At 39.0% G+C, this 23826-nt stretch overlaps 1 protein-coding gene across 1 annotated transcript in view; it reads left to right on the top strand.

Annotated features, from left to right (window-relative positions):
- Window positions 1–22612, top strand: part of F9 (coagulation factor IX) — a 33182-nt gene extending 10570 nt beyond the window's left edge. Inside the window, exons 5-8 of the mRNA XM_005404570.2 lie at window positions 6878–7006; window positions 9487–9722; window positions 20124–20238; window positions 20595–22612. Of these exons, the coding sequence (XP_005404627.1) occupies window positions 6878–7006; window positions 9487–9722; window positions 20124–20238; window positions 20595–21142 (1028 nt within the window). The 3' untranslated portion in view covers window positions 21143–22612. The remainder of the gene's footprint in view (window positions 1–6877; window positions 7007–9486; window positions 9723–20123; window positions 20239–20594) is intronic.
- The last annotated feature ends 1214 nt before the right edge of the window (window positions 22613–23826 follow it).

The raw sequence follows: 23826 nt of genomic DNA, 5'->3' as shown, positions 1-23826 counted from the left end.
TTCAAAAATCCTTTCAGCACTAAAGGGAAATTCATTGATCATCTTCCTTTGAGATCTAAATGATCTTAGAAGAAAATGAAAAGGGGACAGTGCAAAAGCATTCTAAAAGGAAAAAAATAGTGAATGCAGCTGGGTGAACTAGTACAACTGGGTTGGGCTTCCATTCCCTTAGGTTTCCTAGTGTGGCGACAAACCAATGCTTGGATTACCTTTTCTGCGGGTGTGTTAATTGGTCCAACATTTCTAAAGTGCTATTTTCATTTGAAAGGTTATAATTTCAAATTCAGATTTACCCAGATAAATTTGATCCTGCTATTATGGAGAGCTACAGAAATCTTTGGTGTAGTTACTTCTTATCAGCTTATATAATACAGCTATTGGAGCTGTAGGAAAGAATAACTCAATTAGTCTCAGTTACAACTGAAGGGTACATTGTACTAAACTATCATTGAATAAATAATTGTCATTATCTAGTTGAAAAATACAGATACTTTAAAGGAAGGAAGACTATAGCCTCAAGGAATGGAATATGTAAGCGTAGAACATCTATAACAGGGTTAAGTACAGGTGTGAGGTTATGGTCTGCAGAGAAAAAAATTACTAAGAGTACACCTGGCACCAACCCATACTTTAGGTTTCCCACATTTCTGTTTGGACAGGCCTCTGCAGGTGGACCGCAGTTACTACCTCACTTGGCCCCTAGGGTGTATTGATCTCACCCAAGCAATCTGATCAAGGTTTAGATAAGTCCTTTCAGCTCCATTAGCTCAGAAACAAAACGGGAATTCTCTCAAAACGCCCTTTAGCTCAGAATCTAGAGGAAAGCCACAAGAAAAGCATATACAAGCTCTCATTTAAGCTTGTTGCCTTAAACTGAACTAAGGACTAAACCCAAAGCCACTAGATATAGAGTATCTTGGCCCCAAGCATCTTGATTTACCCTGTCATAGAAAATGATGAAGATTTCCATGTTAAGATATCTTTGTTTTCTTCTTCCCTTGATCATCAGGCTCTTCATCAAGGGAGAGAGGTAGAGCGCCTGCTTTCTAGCTAGAATAATAACAATTAATTGGCTATTGGGTGCTTTTACCTAGAATAAAGACCCCTTTATGCCCTCAGCTGCACCTCAAATCCGAATGGCTTTCGAACAGATCAAGGTCTGTAAGAATATCATCCTCTACATTGCTTGTAAAGAAGACAAGAAACATTTCCCCACAGTAAGATAGGATGGAAATTAAAAATAGCAAGATATAAATGCTCATTTTTCAAAAGTTTCAGCACATCACAGACACTACTGCCTTATTTACTGTGTTTCTCTGTGGAGGAACAATGTTGAGTTTAGTTGAATAATAGCCCATTTTGTAGCAAACTTGTTAAACAGAACCTTTTTTGTTCACGCTTTTGTTGGCACAGTACTGGATATATCATAGAAGATGAACACAGTAAAATAAAACAGAATATCACAACTCTGTAAGTAGGTATGAAGAGAATTAGAAACAGTGTCTGTGTTAACATGGCAGAAGAAGAACAAATATTTTTCATGTGTTCTTTAACATGCATTCTAGGCACTGATCCAGCCTCAGGACCCATGTCGAACACAGTGAGTGACATTGAAATGGTCCATAGTTGACAAATGAGTCTGATTCTGACTGTTTCTTAGGTCCTGATTGAATAGCCTATTGGAATTTCTTGAGGTATCATTATATTTCTAGGCTCTTGAGCCTTTTACCTGAGGGTAAAAGACTGCTGATTAGGCAGCAATATTTCCACCACATGCTCAAATCAAGCCAGAGATCAACAGCAGCAGCAACATATTGAGTCATAAAGAGCAATGTGAAATGAGGGAAATGATCAAGAGGTCTGGTTGCTTAACCATGGACACAGAATGAGAATTGGGAAAATCACACCAAGTTTCCTCATTGCTAATGTGTGTGCACTGGACAAAACGGGGCTGCTCCCATCACCCACTTCTGTCAACTTATCACAATCTCGTATTGACTGAACACTTTCTAAAGGTGGTATTTGTTTTGGCTGAACATTTTAGTATTTGTATATAGCAACAATATGCTAGCTAGTAACATGAAAAGAGCCAGGGATGTTATTCACATGCACTATGAGAAAGTTCTTAACAAATAAGTAAAGAAAAAAGACCAAGTACCAACTTTTGGATCACTCATTTAGTGGATTTTTGCTAGCAAAGATTAAAGCTCGGGTTAGTTTTTCTCCATGTCCTTATTTCTGGAACTACCAATAGGGATTATGGGCTAACCATTAAATTAGCATATGGTATCACATGTAAAGTAGAGCTGTAACATTTAGACTTGTCAATCAAAAATTCAGGATATCCTCAAAAAACATATAGTCACACTGATAGCCTGAATTCCTCTATAAGAAGAGACTGTTGATACAAACCTACAGGACAAGACTAAGAGACAGGAATATGAAGAGGTTAGGAAAGGAAAACCAATAAGAAGATGAATTACAAACTACTTACCTGTAACTACAACTGATTGCTTGATTTCCTGGGACTGTCTTCAAGAAGCTAGATGAACTGGTCTCAGGATATTGGGCCTACAAGGCAAGAAGAGGTGAAAGAATTTGTTCATCAGAATCTGTCTTTCATTGGTCAAAATTTCACCCTATGGGGAGTCAACTCCCCACATTTGCCACTTGGCTCTCTTGGGTACCCCGAGAGTTATATAGCATCTCATGCCTCAGCATCAACATGGAAGCCCAACGCAAGAAGTGAAAGGTACATGGGACACATATGAGCCAAGGAAGTTCAAGGCTGCACTTGTGGAAGGTCAGTTGAAGTTCATGTTGAGCTGATTGCCACAATACCAAAAAAAGACACAGGTAAGCCAACAGAAATGAAGGTATTACACAGGAGGTATCTAATAGGGTTACTTATTTTCAAACTTTCCATGCTATCAGTGCACTAACAGCTGAGCATTTCAATTGCAAGTTGGACTGCATTTGAGTGTGCAGGTAAAGGGAAGGTGTCTTACATGTATTTTATTCCTGCGCTGCTCTACAGACAGAAATAGGCCCAAGGGCACAGCTTCTTTCTCTTAACTCAGCAGGTCTCAGCTAGCAAGCCCTGAATCCTGGTATTTTCAGTTATAGAGATTGCATAGGAGGAACACAGAGAAAGCACAGTAATTAGAAAATATAAAATAACGTGGCAGAAATAAGCCAACTATACAATGAATCACAATTAATGTGAAGTGGGGTTAAACTAATGTATTAATGGCAACTTTCAGTTTGGAGTTAAAATCTAATTGCATTCTGCTGACAAAGAGATACTTAAAATAAAATTACACCAGGAGGCTAAAATAAAAGGATGTAAAAAGAATTATCAGGTAAGTGCTGGCAAAAAGGAAATTGGGAAAGCAATCTGAATATCAGACAAAATAGACTTTAAGATGAAAAGCTTTACAAAAGACAAAGAAAAACATTTTATATTATTAATGGAGGTTACATAGGGGAATAAAGAAAATGTGGGTCAGTGGGATGCTTAGTGCTGCTAATACATAATGTATTTAGTGGTTAGCTACATAAAAGACCCTACTTCATTCTCTTATAATTGATTCATATCAACCTCAGCCAGCTTCAAGGTGCTTTCAGGTTCTATGGACTCCTCAGCACTAAAATTTCTAGGGCTCTCCAGATTCTTTTTTTTTTTTTCCAGATTCTATTTCTGGAAGTAACATGTTAAACTTCCTAGCTCTGAAAGCCAAACAATTTCTAGAAAAACCAAACAATAAAGATTACTGCATTTTGGTACAAAAAGGCAGTATCTGTGTGAAGTTATGGCTTTACTGCTGTGTTTCTTATTCACTGAAAGAAATAAGGAAAAATGTAGCTTTCAGGAAAATGACTGTATGTGTAGAAAACCCAAAGAACCTAAACAATTAGAATAAATGAATACTTATAAAAGGCTACTAGATACAGAGTAAACATACAAATATTAATTATATGTCTATGTACCCACAATGATTAAAGAAAATAAATTTTGTAATCAAATAAAAAATAAATGTTTAGGAATAAAAATAAGAAGTAGAAGAATTCTACACAAAAAGATTGCCAAACATTATTAAGAAAAAGTAAAGAATACATAAACAAATGAATGGGTAATCTATGTTCTTGGATTAATGTCTAAAATACATTAAATCAATTATTTCCTAATAAAATAGATGTGCTGGTACATGCCTGTAATCCCAACACTAGGGAAATTAAGGCAAGAGGCTAGCCATGAGTTCAAGGCCAGCCTGAGCATCATAGTGAATTCAAAGCCAGCCTGGACTACACAGTGAGACCCTGTATCAAGAAAACAAAATTTCCTAATAGATTCAGTACAATGTCAATCAAAACTCCCACCAGGCTTTTTCCTTGGTATATAAGAGGAGTGCTATTGAGAATTCTATGTTCACATAGGAAAATGCAAAGGGCCAAGGATAGCCAAGGCAATTTGAATAAAATTGGAGTGCTTTTACTATCAAATACCAAGATATCAGAGATATATTAAGATAGCATGGTACTGATACAAAGGTAGACAAATAGATCAATGAAATACAGTTGGAGAGTCCAGGAACATACAGGCACTTGCAAAATGTCTTAGGTACTTTCCTCATTGTTGGGACAAACTACCCCATACCCACAACTTAGGGAAGGAGAGATTTATTTTGGCTCACAGTTTGTAAACATGTCAATCCACAGTCATGGGCTCCAAGGTAGAAAGACATGTTGGAAGGGCCTGGGCAGAGGAACGCTGTTTACTTCATGGCATCCAGGAAGCAGAGGTCAAGGGAGGAGCCAGGAAGAGAGACACACCCTTCCAGTCATGCCCACAGTGACCACACTCTTGCAAACAGACCCCACCTCTTAACAGCAAGTCAGCTATACCACACCCATAGTCCAATCACCTTTCCAAAGCCTCACCTTTGAGCACATGAGGATTTGAGGGGACATTCAGATATAAACTGTAACACAAAGAAACTTGATTTATGACAAGAAGAGCCACTGCAATGAAGCACAGAAGGGTGTTTTCTATAAATAATGGTAAAGTGTGTACACATGGAAAATATATCTGGATCCCTACCTCACCACATATAATCAAGTATAAGTGGAATAAGGATCTAAATATGAAATATAAAATAACAAATTTGTATATGTATGACCTTGGGATAAACAAGAATTCTTGTTTTTGCAACGCTAGGGACTGAACCTAGAGTTTCCCACATGCTAGGAAAGTGCTGTATCACAGAGCTACATCCCAACTCTTTCTATTTTATTTGGAAATACATCTCAGTTCCCCAGTCTGGGCTCAAACTTGCCATCCTCCTGCCTCCGTCTTCCAAAGATTTGGGATTGCAGGCATGTGTCACCATACCCAGATGCAAAAATCTCCTAAACTAAATACAAAAATTACTCACCACAAAGAAAACAATCAATAAACTGGACTACATTAAAACTTAGAACTTTAAAAGAAATAAAATAAAAGATATAATTTAGAACTTTTGTTCAGCAAAAGACAATATTTAGAGAGAAAAGGGAAGTTGCAGAGTGGAAGAAGATATTTGCAATACATATATTTAATAATGACTGCTCATGCACTGATAGTTGGAATTTAAATTTGTACTATCATTGCAGTAAACTGTTTGGTAGTATCTACTAGACTTAAACTTATGTTCCAACAATTCAACTCACAGGTATAAATCCATTAAAAATGCATGCATATGCTATCAAGAGATATGTACAAGAACGTTTATTACATCATTATATATAGGAGCCCAAAACTGACAATACCCCAAATATCCATTAATAGAATAGCTGAGTATAAACTGTAGTACCAATACAGTAGAATACTACACAGCAATGTAAATGAACTACTGCTATACAAAACCAACGTAGATGAATCTTGTGGACAAAAGGTTAAATGAAAGACGCAGAAGAATATTATTGTGAGCTTCTATTTGCATGAAGTTATGAACTAACTAAGCTGTTCACTCTATCAAGGTTGGGAAATGGTAACCTGTGAGGAGAAGTGATACCGTAAGAGGGAGCATTAGCAGATCTCCTAGGGTTTTGATGCTATCCTGTGTACTGATCTTTGCAGTGTTTCATTAAGTGCATTTACGGATATTCCTTGTTTGAAAAATTCCATTCCTATGACTAAGTCATTAAATGAATTAGTTGCTAAATGAGGAATTGTGTGTAGTATGTACAATATTCAGAACAAAGAAATAATCAAAAGAAACTCCAACTTTTTGACTTTGCTTTTATTTGCATAACTCTTACATGCAATACTGTAATATATAGCAGAACATAAAACTACAATACTATAGTGTACAGTACAATCAGCAAAAATTACAGTACATACTGTATCAATAAGGTGTACATACGAAAGAGACACTGAGGCTCTACAAACAAGATTTACAGAACTGTGCAAAAAAAAAGATAGGTCACAAGTCCAATCAGTGGCTTGTAAGTCCAAACAGCATGCCTTGGTCATAAATCTGAACAGGCATTAAACTGATAGGTCATTAAAAAAGGAATGCCAGTACTTTGTGAAAACACATGTAAATCTGAACTTGGGTTATACTTCAATAAACCAGTTTTAAATTGCAGCCCATGACTTGGTGAAAGTGTAATGTCCCATCAATTAGTTCTACACTGAATCCATATATTCCTGTCACCACTTTTATGCTTTACTGAGAATTTTATTTGACCCTCCTTTCTACTCTTAACTCAAGCCACCAAGTTTCTCATTGTGAATGCTCCCAGCTGATTTGTCCCATACATGTCAGTAGTTCCACATATTGTTTAGAAATATATCTTAAATTATGGTATGAATATTGATTTTTCTTTCTTTCAGATGCAACCTGCAGCATTAAGAATGGCAGGTGCAAGCAGTTTTGTAAAAGGGATGCTAAGAACAAGGTGATTTGTTCCTGTACTGAGGGATACCGACTTGCAGAAGACCAAAAGTCCTGTGAACCAGCAGGTCAAACTCTAAATACATTTTTATATGTACAATCTATATTTGAACTTTCAGCACTTTAACTACCTATTTTTAATCTCGGTTTGTATCTATTTCCTTTTGAAATGAAACAAAAGATCAGTAACTTGAATTAGACAAATCCATTTTTCAAATCACATCATCATTTTAAGCATAAAGTCTATAATTACCTACAGCCTGAATTATTTTCTGTGTTCAATTACTTTCACTGACTTTTATATCACAAAGCAATCAATTTGTGTGATTTCTGTGTGTAATATTGATAATTCTCCTACTCAAATGAATACAGTAATAGAGCACTTATCATAAAAGTGCACAAATAATGGACTTAGTGATAGGTTTCTAGTATAAAGATGACGAATTTTAAGCATAAGTCTGTCAAGGTTTGCTGGTTTACTCTACGAAAGTTATTTTCTGACTTTGTGTCTCAAGCTGAGCTTAAACATTTGATGTCAGAATTGCTCCAGCAACTGGTATTTAAATTCTGCTAAGGCTGATCAGCACAGTCTACAAAGGAATGGAAGAAGCAGTTTCCCAATTATGATCCCATGCCACCGTGTAGACAGCTGGTTGGTGTATTTAGAACATCTCCACTCCACGCTCATATTGTTCAAAAATCTGAAGTAGAAATTTGATACTGAAGTCGAAAAAGTAGGCTCTGCAGGACCAATTATATTCAGAGTGAGGGACTTTTTTGAAGCAAGCTAAATGTAATTTATTTTACATTTATAAAGCCTGATTTGTATTAAACTGGCACATTAAATCATACACGACTCCTCTATTACTGGATTTGATACCTATCTCAGCAATGCACCAAGCAGAGGAAATTAAAGGAAGGACGTGAAACCAATAGTATACATGCTGTAGCTAAAACGAAGAGTCTACTGTGTAAAGCTCGCATACTTTGAGAGGAGTACGTTCATGTGCATGTGTGCACGCACACGTGTGTATGCATTTAACTTTTAAAAACTAACTTCCAGCGTTGACAGATTGTATAGTAGCTAAATCCAGCCGGGTGAGGTGGCACACGCCTATAATCCAGCACTCAAGAGACTGAAGCAGGAGGATCGCTGCAAGTTCGAGGCCAGCCCTGGGCTATGTAGAGAATTCAAGGCCAGCTTGAACTAATAGCAAAACCCTGTCTCAACCTTCCCAAAAAAATTGCTAATCCCTTACAAGCCTTTCTATAAAAGAAAAAGTGGAAAATTACCTCCAACTATTGAGTCATATTTTATACAGTATACCCTTAGCTTTAGCAAAATAAGTAGCCCAAACCTAAACTAAGCTTTGCTGCCTTTGCAAAGATAATTATCCTTTTCCTCTAGCCATTATCAATCATGTATATTTATATATTAGTATTTTAAACTAATTTCCTGTTTTCTCAATTGCATGCAGCCTTCATGATACTTTGCTGCAGCTGATTACTATAGAAATGTCTGCTATAAGGAACATGACTAGGAGGAAAGTGAAAACTGAAAATTAAGTGTGAGGTGACTTTGACTACAAATTTCCATTCTGAGATTCTCCACTGTATCAGTAAAAACATTATTTTAGGAAATAAAACTACCCAAGGGAAGAAGGTAGTTGGGTCCCAGGTAAATATGGCTCTGATTATCATATTGATAATCTACTTGGTTAATATTTGATAGCCAAGTAATTGAATCACAGTGGTGTCTCTTCAACAAACACCGAAAATTTACTTTGAAATCTACAGAGGTCTAGCCTGCAAAAGAAACCCTGTTAATGACAAGCACCAGAAGTCCCATTTACCAACTTCTAATGCTAAAGTCACAAGGCACAAATCACCAGACATCCACTCAGGGCTGGCACTTGGAAGGAAGACCTCAGTAAATAAACTAAACAGACGCTCCTTAGACTCCATAAATGTCTTACCATTTCTTGCACCTTGAGACCATGTTAAGTGAAATAAATCAGACAAACAAGCTTAAGTATCACACGGTTTCTCTTATCTGAGTAACCCAAAGCATGAATAAATTAAAGAACAAAATAAAAAGCGACAACATAAGAAACAGGTAGATAGATCTTTTGCAAACTGAAGGGAATAGAGAGATGGAGGAAGGGGAGGGGGAAAGGTAAAGGGACATAAAAAGAATTAGATGTGTCATGAACATGTATCAACTGCCCACAAAAATGTAATCATTACATACGAACATATACTAATAAAAAATTTTATATCTTACCAAATTTGATCCAGGACACATATTCTATATTTTCACAAAGATGGTGGATTCCTTAGCCAAAGTTCCAAGAAGACTTTGAAAACTTTCCATAAAAACAATGCAATCTTTTCTGTTAATATTGTATTCACTGGTTAGACTTTTTAAATATTGATGGACTATTTCTCAGAAATGACAGAGATGTGCCTTACTCTCAATTTTTATAATACATGTTCTATTTGCCAGTAAGAAAAATTGAAATGCTAATTGTTTTGTCTACTTTTCTAGTGCCGTTTCCATGTGGAAGAGTTTCTGTTCCATACAAGTCTAAGAAGCTCACCCGTGCTGAAACTATTTTTCCTTACATGAACTATGAAAATTTTACTAACACTGAAACCATTTGGGATAACATCACTGAGGCTGAAACTATTTGGGATAATGACACTGAAAGCACCGGGATATTTGATGACTTCACTCGGGTTGTTGGTGGAGAAAACGCCAAACCAGGTCAATTCCCTTGGCAGGTACTCTATACTGATAGCATGTCAAAACTGGAGCTCAGCTAGTAAAAGGCAAGCCATGTACATAGGAGGCTGAAGCTAGGACATGAGGGAAGTATTTAGGGAAGTTTCAGCACTAAGCAACATGGGGAAGCCCTGTAGGTGAACAGCTGGTGAAAGGTCCAGGGAGAGCTACCATACAAGGTCAAGAGGAATCTAGCTTCAAGGTAGGAGGCTAGCAAGATTCCAGATAAGCAATTGGTCAGCAATAGGAAGTAAGGTCACAGGTACCGGAGTTCAAGGTACTACTCCTGCTTCAGCCCCCTAGGAAAGCTGGTGAAAGGCACAAAGTCTCTAGGCTGAGAGAAACTGAACTATCTTGAAGGGAGTAAAGAACTCACATAGGAAAGATTAAAGCAGGAACAGGTTCCTGGAACTACAGATTGAGCTGAACCACTGCTATGGTTCTCAAAATACGGCAGCGTCAGAATTACCTGGGAATATTTTAGGAATGCAAATTCTCATAGTCCACCTTGGACCTACCAAATCATAATCGCTGGGGAGTGGAGCCCAGAAGTCTCTGTGCCAATAAGCCCTGCAGATGATTCTGATGCACAGCACAATTTGATAACTGGTCTGAAGGGAAAAAATCTAGCACAGAAGCCAGATTCAAAACAAAGGATGGACGCATCCTATCTAGTCTTCTAGTGTGTTCTGGAGACAAACTACATGTACAGTGTTACCTATGCACAATTTGATGTAACACCAGGAGCCAGACTTGTAGCAAAATCTGGACTGTAAATATTCCCATGGCTAAAACCTAAGTGATTCCATCTGTGAAAAGGAAAAGGCACTCTTTTCCCTATCTCAGGGTAAGGAGCCAGTATGGTTCTTATATAAAGCTGTGCTGTCCAATAAGGTAGCCACGTGTAGCTACTTAAACTTCAATTAGCTACAACTGAATAAAATTCAAAAGTCAATTCTTCAATCACTCTTGCCATATTTTCAGTGCATAATAGCTACATGTGGTTAAAGGATACTGTACTGGTCAGAACAGGTAGAAATAGAACATTTCCTTCACTGCAGAAATTTCTATTGGACAGTGCATTTAACAGTCTAGTCTAAAACTCTCTAGTGGTATGATCATAATTTTGGTAGTGACTTCAAGGATACTTTACTACAAACTATTTTCTCTAGTGAAGTTTTAGCTTCTGCCATCAGAGACTGGTAGCTTTAAAGAGTCTGAAATCATCAAACGAGTAACAAGTAAAACCAAGATCAGATCAACATCTCCAGATTTAACACTACTGGAGTTTCTGAGACTCCCTACTAGGTGTCTGTCCAGGGTTTTTGCAGAATGCTTGCCATATCATCCAACATGGTGGATGTAATGTGTTGAACATATACCTGGGGATAGGAGAGACATTTGTAGAGAATGGTATTGAAGAGTAGAGGGGCAGAATAATCTAATCAAGACGTATTTTCCTTCCTTTTATCTTTGCTTTCTTAATATATAATTTATTAGTGTGTGTTAATTTTACAAAATATCAAGTTTCACTGTAGCATTTCCATATATGCATATGACATATTTTGATCCTATCCATCTCCCTTACATCTTTCATTCCCCTCTACCCTTTTCCCTTCCTCTTGTCTATTAACCTTCCTTCTCCTGGGTCTGATTTTGTATCCTACAAAATACATCATATGTCCCTTTGCACACCTTATGCCCCTCGTTAAGGGCACCCTCAGAAAGCTGCTTCCCCACCCCCATAACCCCTTGCTTCACTCATCCAAGTCTTTACTCTTCTTCATAAGGCTGACCTTGATTTGACCTTTCCAGAAACAATCTCTCTTTGGTACAAACTCTCTGAATATGCTTTCACTGTATTTAACATCCAGATATGTTATTTTCTTTAATTGGTCCACGTTTGCAGTATGTAATATTTACACTCCTTATGTAGAGTTGGTACATGCACATAACACATGTTAATTCCTTTTCTCATTGCTTTTCCTTCTCTCCCTCTTCCTCCGTTTCTTGATTCCCTTCCCAGTTGAGAAAGGTTTATCTCCCTACTTCCTCGCATCTGTCTTTTACTTCCACCTTTATTTATAAATTTGGTTTCCTCATATAGGAGAAACTATGCAATATTTAAGTTTGTGTAGCTGATTTATTTTGCTTAACATTATAATCTCGATGTGTATCTGTTTCCTACTGTCCATATTATTTTGTTATTTGTGTTTGCATGTATTTTCATTCACTATGTATCCAATTTCCATGGGTAAGGTAGTTATAACAAAAGATCTTACTTTATGACAGACATTTTCCTTGAGATTGTGGGACATAAAGCAGTATTTATGGTGAATGACCCAGGAATCAGTAGTATGTAATTAGCTAAAAGTATCACTTCCCATAAGGAAATCCACACAATTAAATAAAAATCCCAGGATTTTTGTATTGTGGGCTTAGTATTGACCCCTTGTCATTCCAAAAATGAAGTGGCAAAGAGTCAAATGACAACTAGAATAGAAGAGGGCTGGATAAAATCTCGATTTAGTCACATATTCTTCGGTTCTCACCCACACCCTTTAAACCAGATGCTTGGTGATGTTTTAACAATGCAGGTCTTTCCTAAAATAAATTTTAGTAATGCTGGCAGGCATTTTCTTTTCTTTTCAAGCAGAACAGACTCTTAAATGGTTGCTGCAGATCTGTGAGAAAGAATATATAAATGATACTCATTTGAAATCATTCCTTGTATTTACTGGGCCTGTTGTCTTTTTCCTTTCAAGCCTAGCTAAGATCATTTGGAGTGTTCAAGATTGATCCCAAGCTGGGCGTGGTGGTGCACGCCTGTAATCCCAGCACTCGGGAAGCTGAGGCAGCAGGATCCTTGTGAGTTCGAGACCAGCCTGGGTTACAAAGTGAGCTCAGGGCCAGTCTGAACTCCATAGTGAGACTCTGTCTCAAAAAGACAAAAAAAAATCAATCACAAATATGTGTGCATACATGTATGTGTACACACACACATTCACTCCCTATTTTATCCATAAGAACTAAGATTACTGGTACAGAGGCACAGAGTACTTGATTTCTTCTTTTTCAAAGGTTAGGTAATGCGATACTGTCTAGTGTACTTGAGGAAGACCTTGTCATATTTTTTCATTGCTTTATTCCTCACAATAGAATGGTCTGTCCACACCTGCATCCATGCAGTTCTTCAGGAAAGGTTACCAATTTCCAACAACAGAAGATAGATTAAGTGTACAAAAGTCACTTTTGTCTGGGCATGGTGGTACATACCAGTAATGCCAGCTACTCAGAGACCAAGGCAGGAGGATTTCAAGTTCAAGTCCAGCCTGAGCAATTTAGGGAGACCCTGTCTCAAAATAAGAAGGGCTAAGTTTGTAGCTAAGTAGTAGAGCACTTCCTTGCTGAGTATGTATGAAGCCCTGGGTTTAATCCTCAGCACTACAAAAAGTTTATCCTAAAAAATATTTTAAAAGGGTTGCTTTTAGACAAGGATGAATCAGGAAATGAAGCAAACCAGAAACTCTCCTCACTGGTAGAAAGGCTAGCTCTGTCACATCACAGTCAATCGCTGGGGTAGACAAAGGAGATTTGCAGTCAAGACTGCAAACAGCCCTGCTGGGGCCAAGGCATGGAGTGAAAGTAAGCAACAGCTGGTTTTCCAGTGGCTGCCATATTATATATATGTATAGATATAGATATAGATATATAGATATAGATATAGAGAGAGATAGATATATATAGATATATATATATATATCTGGCTTTGAATTAGGAAATACTATTTAGAAATATCACTTAAAGTGTTTCAAAATTCTGATGCTTCATAAAAGCCTTTCTATTCAAAATTGCTTCTTTTTAACTTTCTAATTGGTAGTGAGAGATAAAAGTGATCACTCAGGTGAAGAAATCTGACAGAGTACGGAATTCACTTTCATCTGTAGTAGTGAAGAGTTTGAATCAACTGGAGATGTTTAGGTGAGCTGTCTATAAGAGCCACCTGGGAAAGGCAACGATAACTGTTTTCTTTGTGGACTTCCAGGTGAAACTGGCAGACAGGAGGGCTGAGTCTGCCCTCAGTCAAGAAACTCCTGTAATCACTGGATGCTAGGTTCAGCAGCTTTGGGGGATGATATTGCCTGAAGATACAGGGGGTTATCAAAACACACAGTGAATGTGTAAATTTTAAAAATGCATTTAAAAAGACACATTGCCATTAATCTCCATCAAAATAATCCCCCTCTCTTTTAACACTCTTACCCCATTACTCTTGCCACTTTCTGAAGCAGTTCAGGAAGATCTCATTTGTGAATGACTTAGTTACATAGTCCTGACTGTCTCAGTGATCTGAATAGATGCAAAAGATTGACTTTTCATGATCATTTTGACTTTGGGGAAAAGCCAGAAGTCACATGGTGCTGGATGCAGTGACCAAGATGGATAAGATACACTTTGATGATGTCCCAAGCCTGCCTTTCTTCTGGGTGGTGCACAGCAGCAGCATTCACTGTGATTTTTTAATTACATTTCATAAAGACACAAAAGAGAACGTCCAGAACTTCTTCAGAAAGTGGCAAGTTGCACGCATTTGTCTATACATGCTTCAAGCTATCTTTTTTACTGGCAGAGAAGTACTCCATTATATATAAAGGAAAGGAAATTCTGTATTCATTCTTCTGTTGATAGACATATACACTGTTTCCAAGATCTAGCTATTATAAATTGTGCTTCTATGCACATGGGTGTGCATGTATCACAATAATATGATAACTTTAACCCTTGTGAAGATACCCAGAAGGGGCAGTCATAGAAACTCAAAATAAAGATAGATAAATAGGAAGGAGGCAGATGTTTAAATAATTCCCCAAATTATCTGTTCCATTATTTTAAAAATATTTTGTATATGCTAACTTGTTTCATATATACTTTTAGTTTCTCTGTTCATTGAAAGGAGAATTTTGTCGTTTTATTTGGTTGTTTGATCTTTGTAAGAGAGAGTCTCTTTCATCCATGACTCATACTGTGAGTAACATGTTGGCCGTTCTTTTAAGATCATGGTACATAGTGCATTACCTATTAATATTTTCTAATTATTCTGCTATGAAATTTTGTTTTCTTTTTCATGGAAGTAAGAAGAGTGCTTTTTTCTTTATTAAGAACTACTTGTATTAAGTAAATAAAGAAAAAAGTGGTAAATGTGATGGCATAAGCACATTCAAAGCAAGGGGGAGTATTTCAAGGGGGATTGATGGCAATGTGTCTTTTACTGTAATAAGTTGTTTTATTTAAACACTCACTGTGTGTTTTGATGTAGTGTTGTTGAAAAGAAGAGCTGTGTTGTCACTGAGGACCGTGGTGGCCAGAGAGTCACAACTAGGAATGAAAGGGCATTCCTTCACCTGGTGAGAGATCAGAGCAGGTTAGGGGACTCAGGATCCTGTCTGGTTCTGAGACTTTCATGTTGTCCTGGCCAGTAGGGCTCGTGTCTTACCTTATTCTCGGTTGCACCTCAGCTTGCCTTGCTGGAGCAAGGGTCAGTGTAGCCACGCCATGCTTGTGAGCCCCTGTGGACCCTTGAAGCCAAAGGCACCAGCAGGCCTAGCCTGCCATGAACTTGGCAGTGTTTGAAGGCCTGAGACTCCAGTGAGCTGGCTGGGGTGGGATGAGGGGTCAATAGGAGGAGGTATTTCCTTTAGGTTCTTTCCAGAACCCCAGCAGTGACCGCAGAGCACCTTGAGCACTCCAGGAAAGGAAGGGGGCCTCTGCAGAAGAGAGAGGAAGCTAGAGGGTCACTGTATGTAGTGGAGTGGAAAACTCGAGACTTTAGTTTCATACTGCTACATAGGGAAGAAACAAAAGCATTTGAGTATTACAGTAAAAAATAAAATCACAATGCCTGTAGTATTAGGAGGTTCTCATGAACAGCGCAAAAGTGAGAGGTTTGAGGAAGCAACATGATATTGCAAATGCTTAAAGCTTTAATTTGGTTTTGGTCCCATGCCCATGACCATGCCAACTGACAATTCTGAACATGTCCAAACCTGCCTTATTGCCAACTGTGGCCATATTTTCTGCTTTAGGTTAGGATCTATCTAGCCCTGTGTGAGAAGTACTTGTTTCTGTTTTCTGTTTTGCCATGGGTCTTAGTTCTGTATGAGACATATTTATTCCACATTTATAATCTGAAGATCATTGTACTACATTGCAAAAATGGAATACAATTGAAACCAAGTGATTCATCTTATCCTTATAGTAAGTCGCACCATGTGCATTTACCAATATTTAACCATTTCAACCAACAGAAAATGTCTAGAGAACCCATCTGTCCATTTTTTATTCTATTTTTAACCTGAATTTTTAATTTTCCCCAATCTCTGTAGCCCTCAGCTTTGGCCTGGAGCTATCCTTTAGGTTAGCTGAGCTCCTGCCCTGTGCTGTTAGGACACAACTCAGTGGCAGACAACAGGGAAATTTATCAAATATGTGAAGCAGAGCTTTCTTTTGTGAGGAGCTGGGGGGATGTTACATGAAGATCTTAGACTATAGAAACAACTTCATCAGAAAAAAGGTAACCTTCCATTATTCTTGGCTCAGATGATAGCATTCCAGTTAGGAGAAATAACAGCGTATGCAATCTTTTACCTGGCCCTACAAAACTAGTTCAGACCAAACAGTTAGATGATTGTCCTCTACGATCACTTGAAGAAATCTATTTCAATGACTAGTTAACCATTGATCACCAAAGTGAGTGTCCCCTTTATGACCCGTCAAATGACCTAGGATCATGGGTTGGGCAAGCCACACCTGTGGACATGGAAAGCTGTACACCATGTAGAAATGGTGTTATTTTATGTATGAGAAAGGGAAAAAAAACACAGAAAAAGTGTTATTAGAAAGCTGGGGTGGGTAGGGAGCGAGAAACTAGTCTTACTGAAGTCACAAGGGAGAGGTAGGGTGGAATGAAAGGCTGGAAGAAGAACAACAGGGAAACGGCTATTGCTCTGGGCTGGCACTGTCGTAGAGACCATAAATACAGGCGTATATTTTATGGATGAATGTGTGTTTGATGCGTGTATATGTGCATGTCATAAACGAGGGAAGATACGCTCTTATTAATTAGGCTGTGGCACCCAGGAAGATGTTTGACAGCTCAGAAATCAGACGCCTTGCTCAGAACATATGCTTTCCCATTTTCCTCATCATTCTCTGAGGTCATGTCTTATAAGAACTTGTCCTTGGCCAAGCAAACAGCGCACCCCCCAAATAGCTGATATTTAGATAGCTGTGAGCCTGAAATGGCCAAGCAAACATTCCAAGACCATGCCATTTGTAATATCTTTGAATGCAAATATATTTTAGGCCTTTTCTTGGCAAAGATGTTTGTTAAAATTTCCCAAACCAATCAAGGATTGGCCAAGAATGCTCTTCTGGCTTAAACAAACGCAGCCATACTTCTCAGCCACCCACTGGAAAGCAATCGATGCTCCAGGCAGCAAGCCTTTGGCAGGAGTCAGGAAAACTACATCTTGGTCTCTGTGCCCATGTGGGTATCATCCAGTCTGGCCTAACTAGCCCACCAAACTAGGAGATGTTCAATCCCCCAAAGAAAAGCAGTGGCTACGGGAGAAGCAACATATTGTTGTGTATGGATTCTTGCATCCACCTGCTTAGCAGATGCATTCAGTAATAATCATCAGGATCAGTATGGAACTGCGTTGCTTGAATTTGCTTGGCGATAAAATTTACTTGGTGGTCAGCGTTAGCCACATGATCTGTCACTAGTGCACTTGCACAGGACTGTGTGTACTGAGAAGGATCTCATATGTAGGGTTCAATACTTTGCATTTAGGTTCTGTAAGTGAAGTCTGGTGAGATAATAGAGTATGTCCTGGGAACAGGGCACCCTGTGTTACCACATTCCCACTGCTCATCACCTCCCGGAGCCGGTCTCCTGACCTCCCCCTCCCACCTCCGCACCCTGGTGTCTTAGCCACCTTGCTTCTCTGAGCTCCACACCTTCCCAATAACCAATGCCAACTCCCAGCCCATGGTACCCAGGCACACGCTGTCCTTGTCTTTACCCACCTATTTTGCCACCCTCTTTCCCTGGAGAGGGCCAGGACCCAGGCACAGAAAGGATTGAGGCCAGGCATGCTCTGTGCTAGTTGGGAATAGGCATGGTCATGTGACGTCTCTGGGCCAGGAATATACTCCAACACATTTGAAGGATGAAGGGCGGAGATAAGCTTCTTGTCAACCTCCCTTCCAGGTACTGAGCACATCTTGACATGGACATGGCAATCTTTTGGGAATCACGTCTCTGCCTTGATTACTGCAGTAGGCCAGTGGCAAGGAAAGATGGATTTATTCTCCCCTGCTGGGGCCCAGCCACCTCTGGATAGCAGCATTGGTCTTAATAGCATGGATGTTACACTGTAAGGTGCAGCCCCTGGGTGCTTGGGAGGCTCTTCATTCTCCCAGAAAATGCCCACATGCCAAGGGAACATAGCATTAAACAGTAAGAAAGACCACAGAAGAAAGGAGAAAGTTTTGTATTTTAGTATCTTCAATGGAACTTTTTCCCACTGGCTTTGGAACAAAGGGCCTCAGTTTTTCATTTCTCACTGATCCACACAAAGCAATGTAGCCAGCATTCAGTGAGCACTTTCAAACGTAAAGATTACCAAGCCTTGAGAATTCGGATTCAGTAGGTATATAACACTTTTCAAACTTAATTATGCATATGAATATTCTGGAGAACTTCATTTTTCACGGCCCCAGCCCTAAATATTTTGACTGAGTCTGGAAAAACCCCCAAGTTTGCATTTTACAAACACCCTAGACGATCATACTGCAGTTAGTCTACACACCACATTTGGAGAGATACTGGATACCCAAAGGCACAAATACTGGAGTCAGTCAGACTTGGTTTTGTAACCTGTCTTCACCACTATGTTAAAATATCAGTAGACCTTACTGGTAGATTGCTCATATGTGACTAGGCATATTAATGCCACTCCATAAAGATATGTTTTCAGTATTAAATGTATATAGAACACTACAATGTTTAGCCGAAAGTAGACATTCAAATGTTAAAAAGAAATAGGAAGATTGTTAAATCTGGGTGGTAGGCACATTGATGTTTACTATATTATTATGTAGATTTTTTTCCATGATTTTATAACTTTTCAAAATAAAAAGTAACAGCTAGGCAGAGCAGGACAGCCAGAATTTAGAAAACGAGGGTAGAGGCCTATAATGAGTTGCCCTGCTCAAAGTCAGGGTCTAAAATAAGTAGTTATTTAGTAAGTTGAATTCAGGAGCAGAAGAATCTTCAAAAGAATGTGCTCCAAGGACCATCTAAGACCCACACTTGGGAGGATTGACCACACCCTTTTCCTTGTTTAACGAATGGGTTTGTGTGTAAGGCTACATAGTTCTTAGGTAAGAAAGGCATCAGTTTAGGGAGAGCTAGTGGGCTCCTGAAAGAGGTTACTAAATGTTGAGTGTGCCCTCTAGTGTTCACACTTTTCAGCTTTCTTTCTGAAAATGTGGCTCAAGGAAGGCCATTGCTTACACTGGAAATGAAACTCTTAAGTAGACATGGAGGTGGTGAAAATATTCACTCTCCTTTGCAATGAATATACAGATGAAAGAATGAATTGGTCTCTTATCTAATAATAGGCTGAACACAACAAACACCTTTGTCCACTTGGCCCAAAATCAAGCACAGCAAAGGAGGGTTTTTAGTAGAAAGGCAGCTTCCACACCCAGCCAGGGAGGGTTGGAATATAATTAAGGAGGAGTGCAAAGCTTGTGCAAGTCCTCCTGCTCCTCACTCCCTGGGCAGCTATATACATAGCCCTTGTGGAGGCCTTAGGTCTTACTTCATAATATTCCAGTTTGGAAGGAGCTTGAAAAGAGAGCTGGAAAAATAAGCAGTCGTTCTTTTTCCAGTGAACTGTAGCAAAGAGATATCCTCACGAAAGGACAGGAGACTTAACGGTAACTACTCATTTCAAGAGGCTGAGTCAGAATGTGCCTAACATACCTGCCTGATCCCCACAAAGCAACTTGTGCCATCAGAGTCTGCCTCACCTGGGAATGGAGGGCTAGGGCCCCAAATCACCAAAAGAAGACATTTTCCGGGTCTGCCTCTGCTGGGACCCCTCTATCTCTCATTGCTCATTCTCTCCAAGATGGTCACAGAAATGGCATTTTGGTTTGTGCTATTGAAACACTAATTCACCTGCAAAGATGACACTTTTCCAGACATCTTCCATTTATGCCAACACCTAGAAGCCAATTGTTTACCCGCTCCTGTAAATGACATATGTATTTATATTGTCCTGGGTCAAATATATTATGCAGTAAGGGGCTTAATTTTCTTTCCACAGGTCCTTTTGAAAAGTGACACTGAAGCATTCTGTGGAGGTTCCATTGTTAATGAAAAATGGATCGTAACTGCTGCCCACTGTATTCACCCTGGTGTTAAAATTGAGGTTGTCGCAGGTAATTAAACAAAAATGATAATAATCTGCACCACTGTTAGATGTTCTGCATGAATGATGCACCATGCTTTATTAAGGCCCAATAGAACTGTTGCTGATTAAGTTAAGCTAGTGGTATAGGGGGCCATAATTTTAAAACCTAACTTCCGACATCCTCCAAGGCCCATGATTTTTTATGAATCTCTAAAGCATTTATCTCAGTGGGTTACAATTATGTATTGCTCTATTAATTTCCCTACCAACCACATAAAACTCCCGTCTTTGAGACTAGATTGCCAGCTGCCAGTGACACCACATAGACACACAGAATAGCTGTTTATGTGAAAAATGTGACTGAAATGAATTTATTCCCAACAGGTGAATATAACATTGAAAAGAAGGAAGATACAGAGCAAAAGCGAAATGTGATTCAAATTATTCCTCACCATAGCTATAATGCAAGCTTTAATAAATACAGCCACGACATTGCCCTTCTTGAGCTGGATAAACCCTTAACACTGAACAGCTATGTAACACCTATTTGCATTGCCAACAGGGAATACACAAACATCTTCCTAAAATTTGGATCTGGTTATGTGAGTGGTTGGGGAAGAGTATTCAATAGAGGGAGATCGGCTACAATTCTTCAGTACCTTAGAGTTCCACTTGTTGACCGAGCCACATGCCTTCGGTCCACGAAATTCACCATCTATAATAACATGTTCTGTGCTGGCTACCATGATGGAGGTAAAGATTCATGTCAAGGAGACAGTGGGGGTCCCCATGTTACTGAAGTGGAAGGGACCAGTTTTCTAACTGGAATTATTAGTTGGGGTGAGGAGTGTGCAATGAAAGGCAAATACGGAATATATACCAAGGTATCTCGGTATGTCAACTGGATTAAGGAAAAAACAAAGCTTACTTAAATGAAAGATGCATTTCCAATGTTGATTCACTGGGATTGAAAATTAATTAGGCCCTTTACTAATTAATCACTTTTCCATCTCTTGTCAGAATATACATAATGAATAAATATTGATTTTTCTCTTTACATGGGACAATTTCATCTAGAATTTATCTTTTACTAGAGTAAGATGATTAAAGAATGTAATCACTAGGGGCATATAACGTGGTTAAAAAAAATTCATGACCATTGTATGTGCCCCGACCTTGACAAAATTGTGACGTTAAGTTCTCCACCCTGTTCATCAGGTAGTATGGCCTCTCCACCATGGTCACTCACCTGATTCTCCCTCTTTAGCAGCATTCTGTGTTCTGAATCTTTCTTGTCTCTCTCACCAAAACATCAGCATTCATTAGGTCTGTGTCCAGGATATTTGGTCCAGGGTGACACAAGGCCAGCACTGTACTATGCTTATAATGGAAGAACACAGGAGCACTCGATGGGCTAAAGCTCAGCAGTAGCACTATTCTTTTTCCTCTACTCTTATTCCCCAATCCTTTATCTTTTCCAACTACCAACCCCAAGTCAGTTCCTCTTTCTCACTCCCTCTCTCCCTTTCCTGCTCCACAGTAATTAAAGGAGGGAAGAGGCGCTTTATCCTGTTTCACTGCTCTACACAGGTATACATGTCCATCGAACTCAGGCTGGATTTCACTTCGGTCTCAGACTTACTTTTTAGATCTTAGAGGATGAAATAAGGTGCTTGAACAACATAAGGAGGGGCAAGTTCCTTTCAGAGTTATTATATTTATCTACAAAATGTATATATGTCAATTAGCTATCAGAATAGTTCCCAAAGGGCTTGTACCTCAGTTATTATGAAGGCCTGACTATGGACGATTCCATGAAGCCAAAGCTGGGAAAGCTAGCATCAACCAATGTACACTGTCCCCTGTCTGATTAAACAATGCTAACCGAAAGAACAGTTTCAACCTGGAACTAGCAAAGTCTTCAAGGAAAAAAATGCAACAGTATGTCTCTAGCATGGTGCAGGGCCACGCAAGAAGCTGCCAAGATCAGAGACCAGGAGCATTGCATCACTTGGCCAGGTATACCCCTCCTGAGGAGAATGGTGGAGTCAGTCAACGACTTCCAGTGTGCTGACTTCACACTCACCAGGGAACTTTTTGATTATGACCAGTCTTATATGGAATTGTCTAGAATGTTGCTGACCAACCAAGGTGTCTTTCCATTTGCACATTTAAAAACTGGTATTCTAGCTTGTACTGAGGCTTTTTGTGAATTTAGTTGATGTCAGTCAGTCACCTCATATTTGATGATGCCTAGGTCTACTGACATAATCATGTTTTGAATCACTTTCCCCCATCACACCTCCAGGTAGACCTTACTCATTGATTAAAGTTTTCTTGGGTCACACTTCTTTGCTTTAGTCTTGCAAACCTAAATATCAATAAACACATTGTAAAATTTCTCCAAGTGTCTCTTATTAAATAATTCACAATGTATTCTATACACTACATTCAGCAAAAACATTCAGAAGAATGTGTCCAAGTGTGATAAAACTTAGAGATTTGGAAATCTTTTACCACTTAGCTTTCACATGAGGCAGGTATACTGTGTCTCAAGCGGACAGTGATCTGGATCCACCTGGGACAGAACTGGGTCTAACAAGCTGTATCAGTAAGTCACTGACAGTCAAGTCACTCGCTTCCTCTTTTGGAGTTTGATTGTTCCACTTATGTGATGACAGACTTTTACAGGATGGTCTCCAAAAGCCATTGTGATCTTCAAAACCTGTAAGTTCATGTTTTTTCATTGATTTATTCAACAAATATTCAAGAAATTGTTACTGTGTGCTAAACACCAATAATGTTGACTACATTGATGCTAACATGTACATACAGTATTTAGGGGGTTAAACAAAATAATGTATTCCAATTGCTTTGCAGGTGCCTACCACAGTACTGAAGTAGTTGTTAGGTGAATTTGAATCCATGTTTATAACAATATCCTCAGCTATTTTTGGTGTTTTGTTTTGTTTTTCAGATAAGTTCTTACTAAATCACTAACTTGCCCAGTCCAGAGTCAAACTTGTGGTACTCCTGCCTCAGTCAGCCAGAGTGTTTGTATTACAGGCATGTGCCACCCCACCCAGCAATTACTCCTGGGTATCATGAGTGGTACATATACTGAAATAAAAAAATAATGCCTGAGATTTAGCATTCAAGAAAAAATGAAAGAAATCAGTTCTGTGATTGTTGACTAAGAGGGAAACACTATGATTGCCAACCTTGTGTTTAAGAAGGATGCTATTCATGTATGAAACATTTTATTTCAACTTTGAATGACTAAAGCTCTGTAGCCCCGGTGCTCTGCAACTGGGAAAAAAGAGCTACTCTGGCCTTGTTGCCACGGAGACCACCCATTACAAAGGCACTGGTGTTAAATAGCCTCACAGCTCTTGTGATTGGCCTTCCTTGTGGCAGAGCATGGGGATTCTGGGCCCATTAATCTCTGAGCCACAGATACCCTTCTCCCATGAGCTCAAAAATGACTGCGTTCATCACAACCCACCTGTGGCATGTTGCTACCACTAAACATGTGGGTCCTTTAAGCCCACCTAGGAGCCAGCAGCCTCAGCACTAGGGGGCCTGGCTGGCTTTTGCCTAGGGCATTTGCATTCAC

The sequence above is a fragment of the Chinchilla lanigera genome, unplaced genomic scaffold (assembly GCF_000276665.1).
Source record: "Chinchilla lanigera isolate Chin_1 unplaced genomic scaffold, ChiLan1.0 scaffold00088, whole genome shotgun sequence".
Taxonomy (NCBI): domain Eukaryota; kingdom Metazoa; phylum Chordata; class Mammalia; order Rodentia; family Chinchillidae; genus Chinchilla; species Chinchilla lanigera.
Note: the sequence above shows the minus strand (reverse complement) of the source record. Positions and strands in the feature narration are given on the sequence as shown.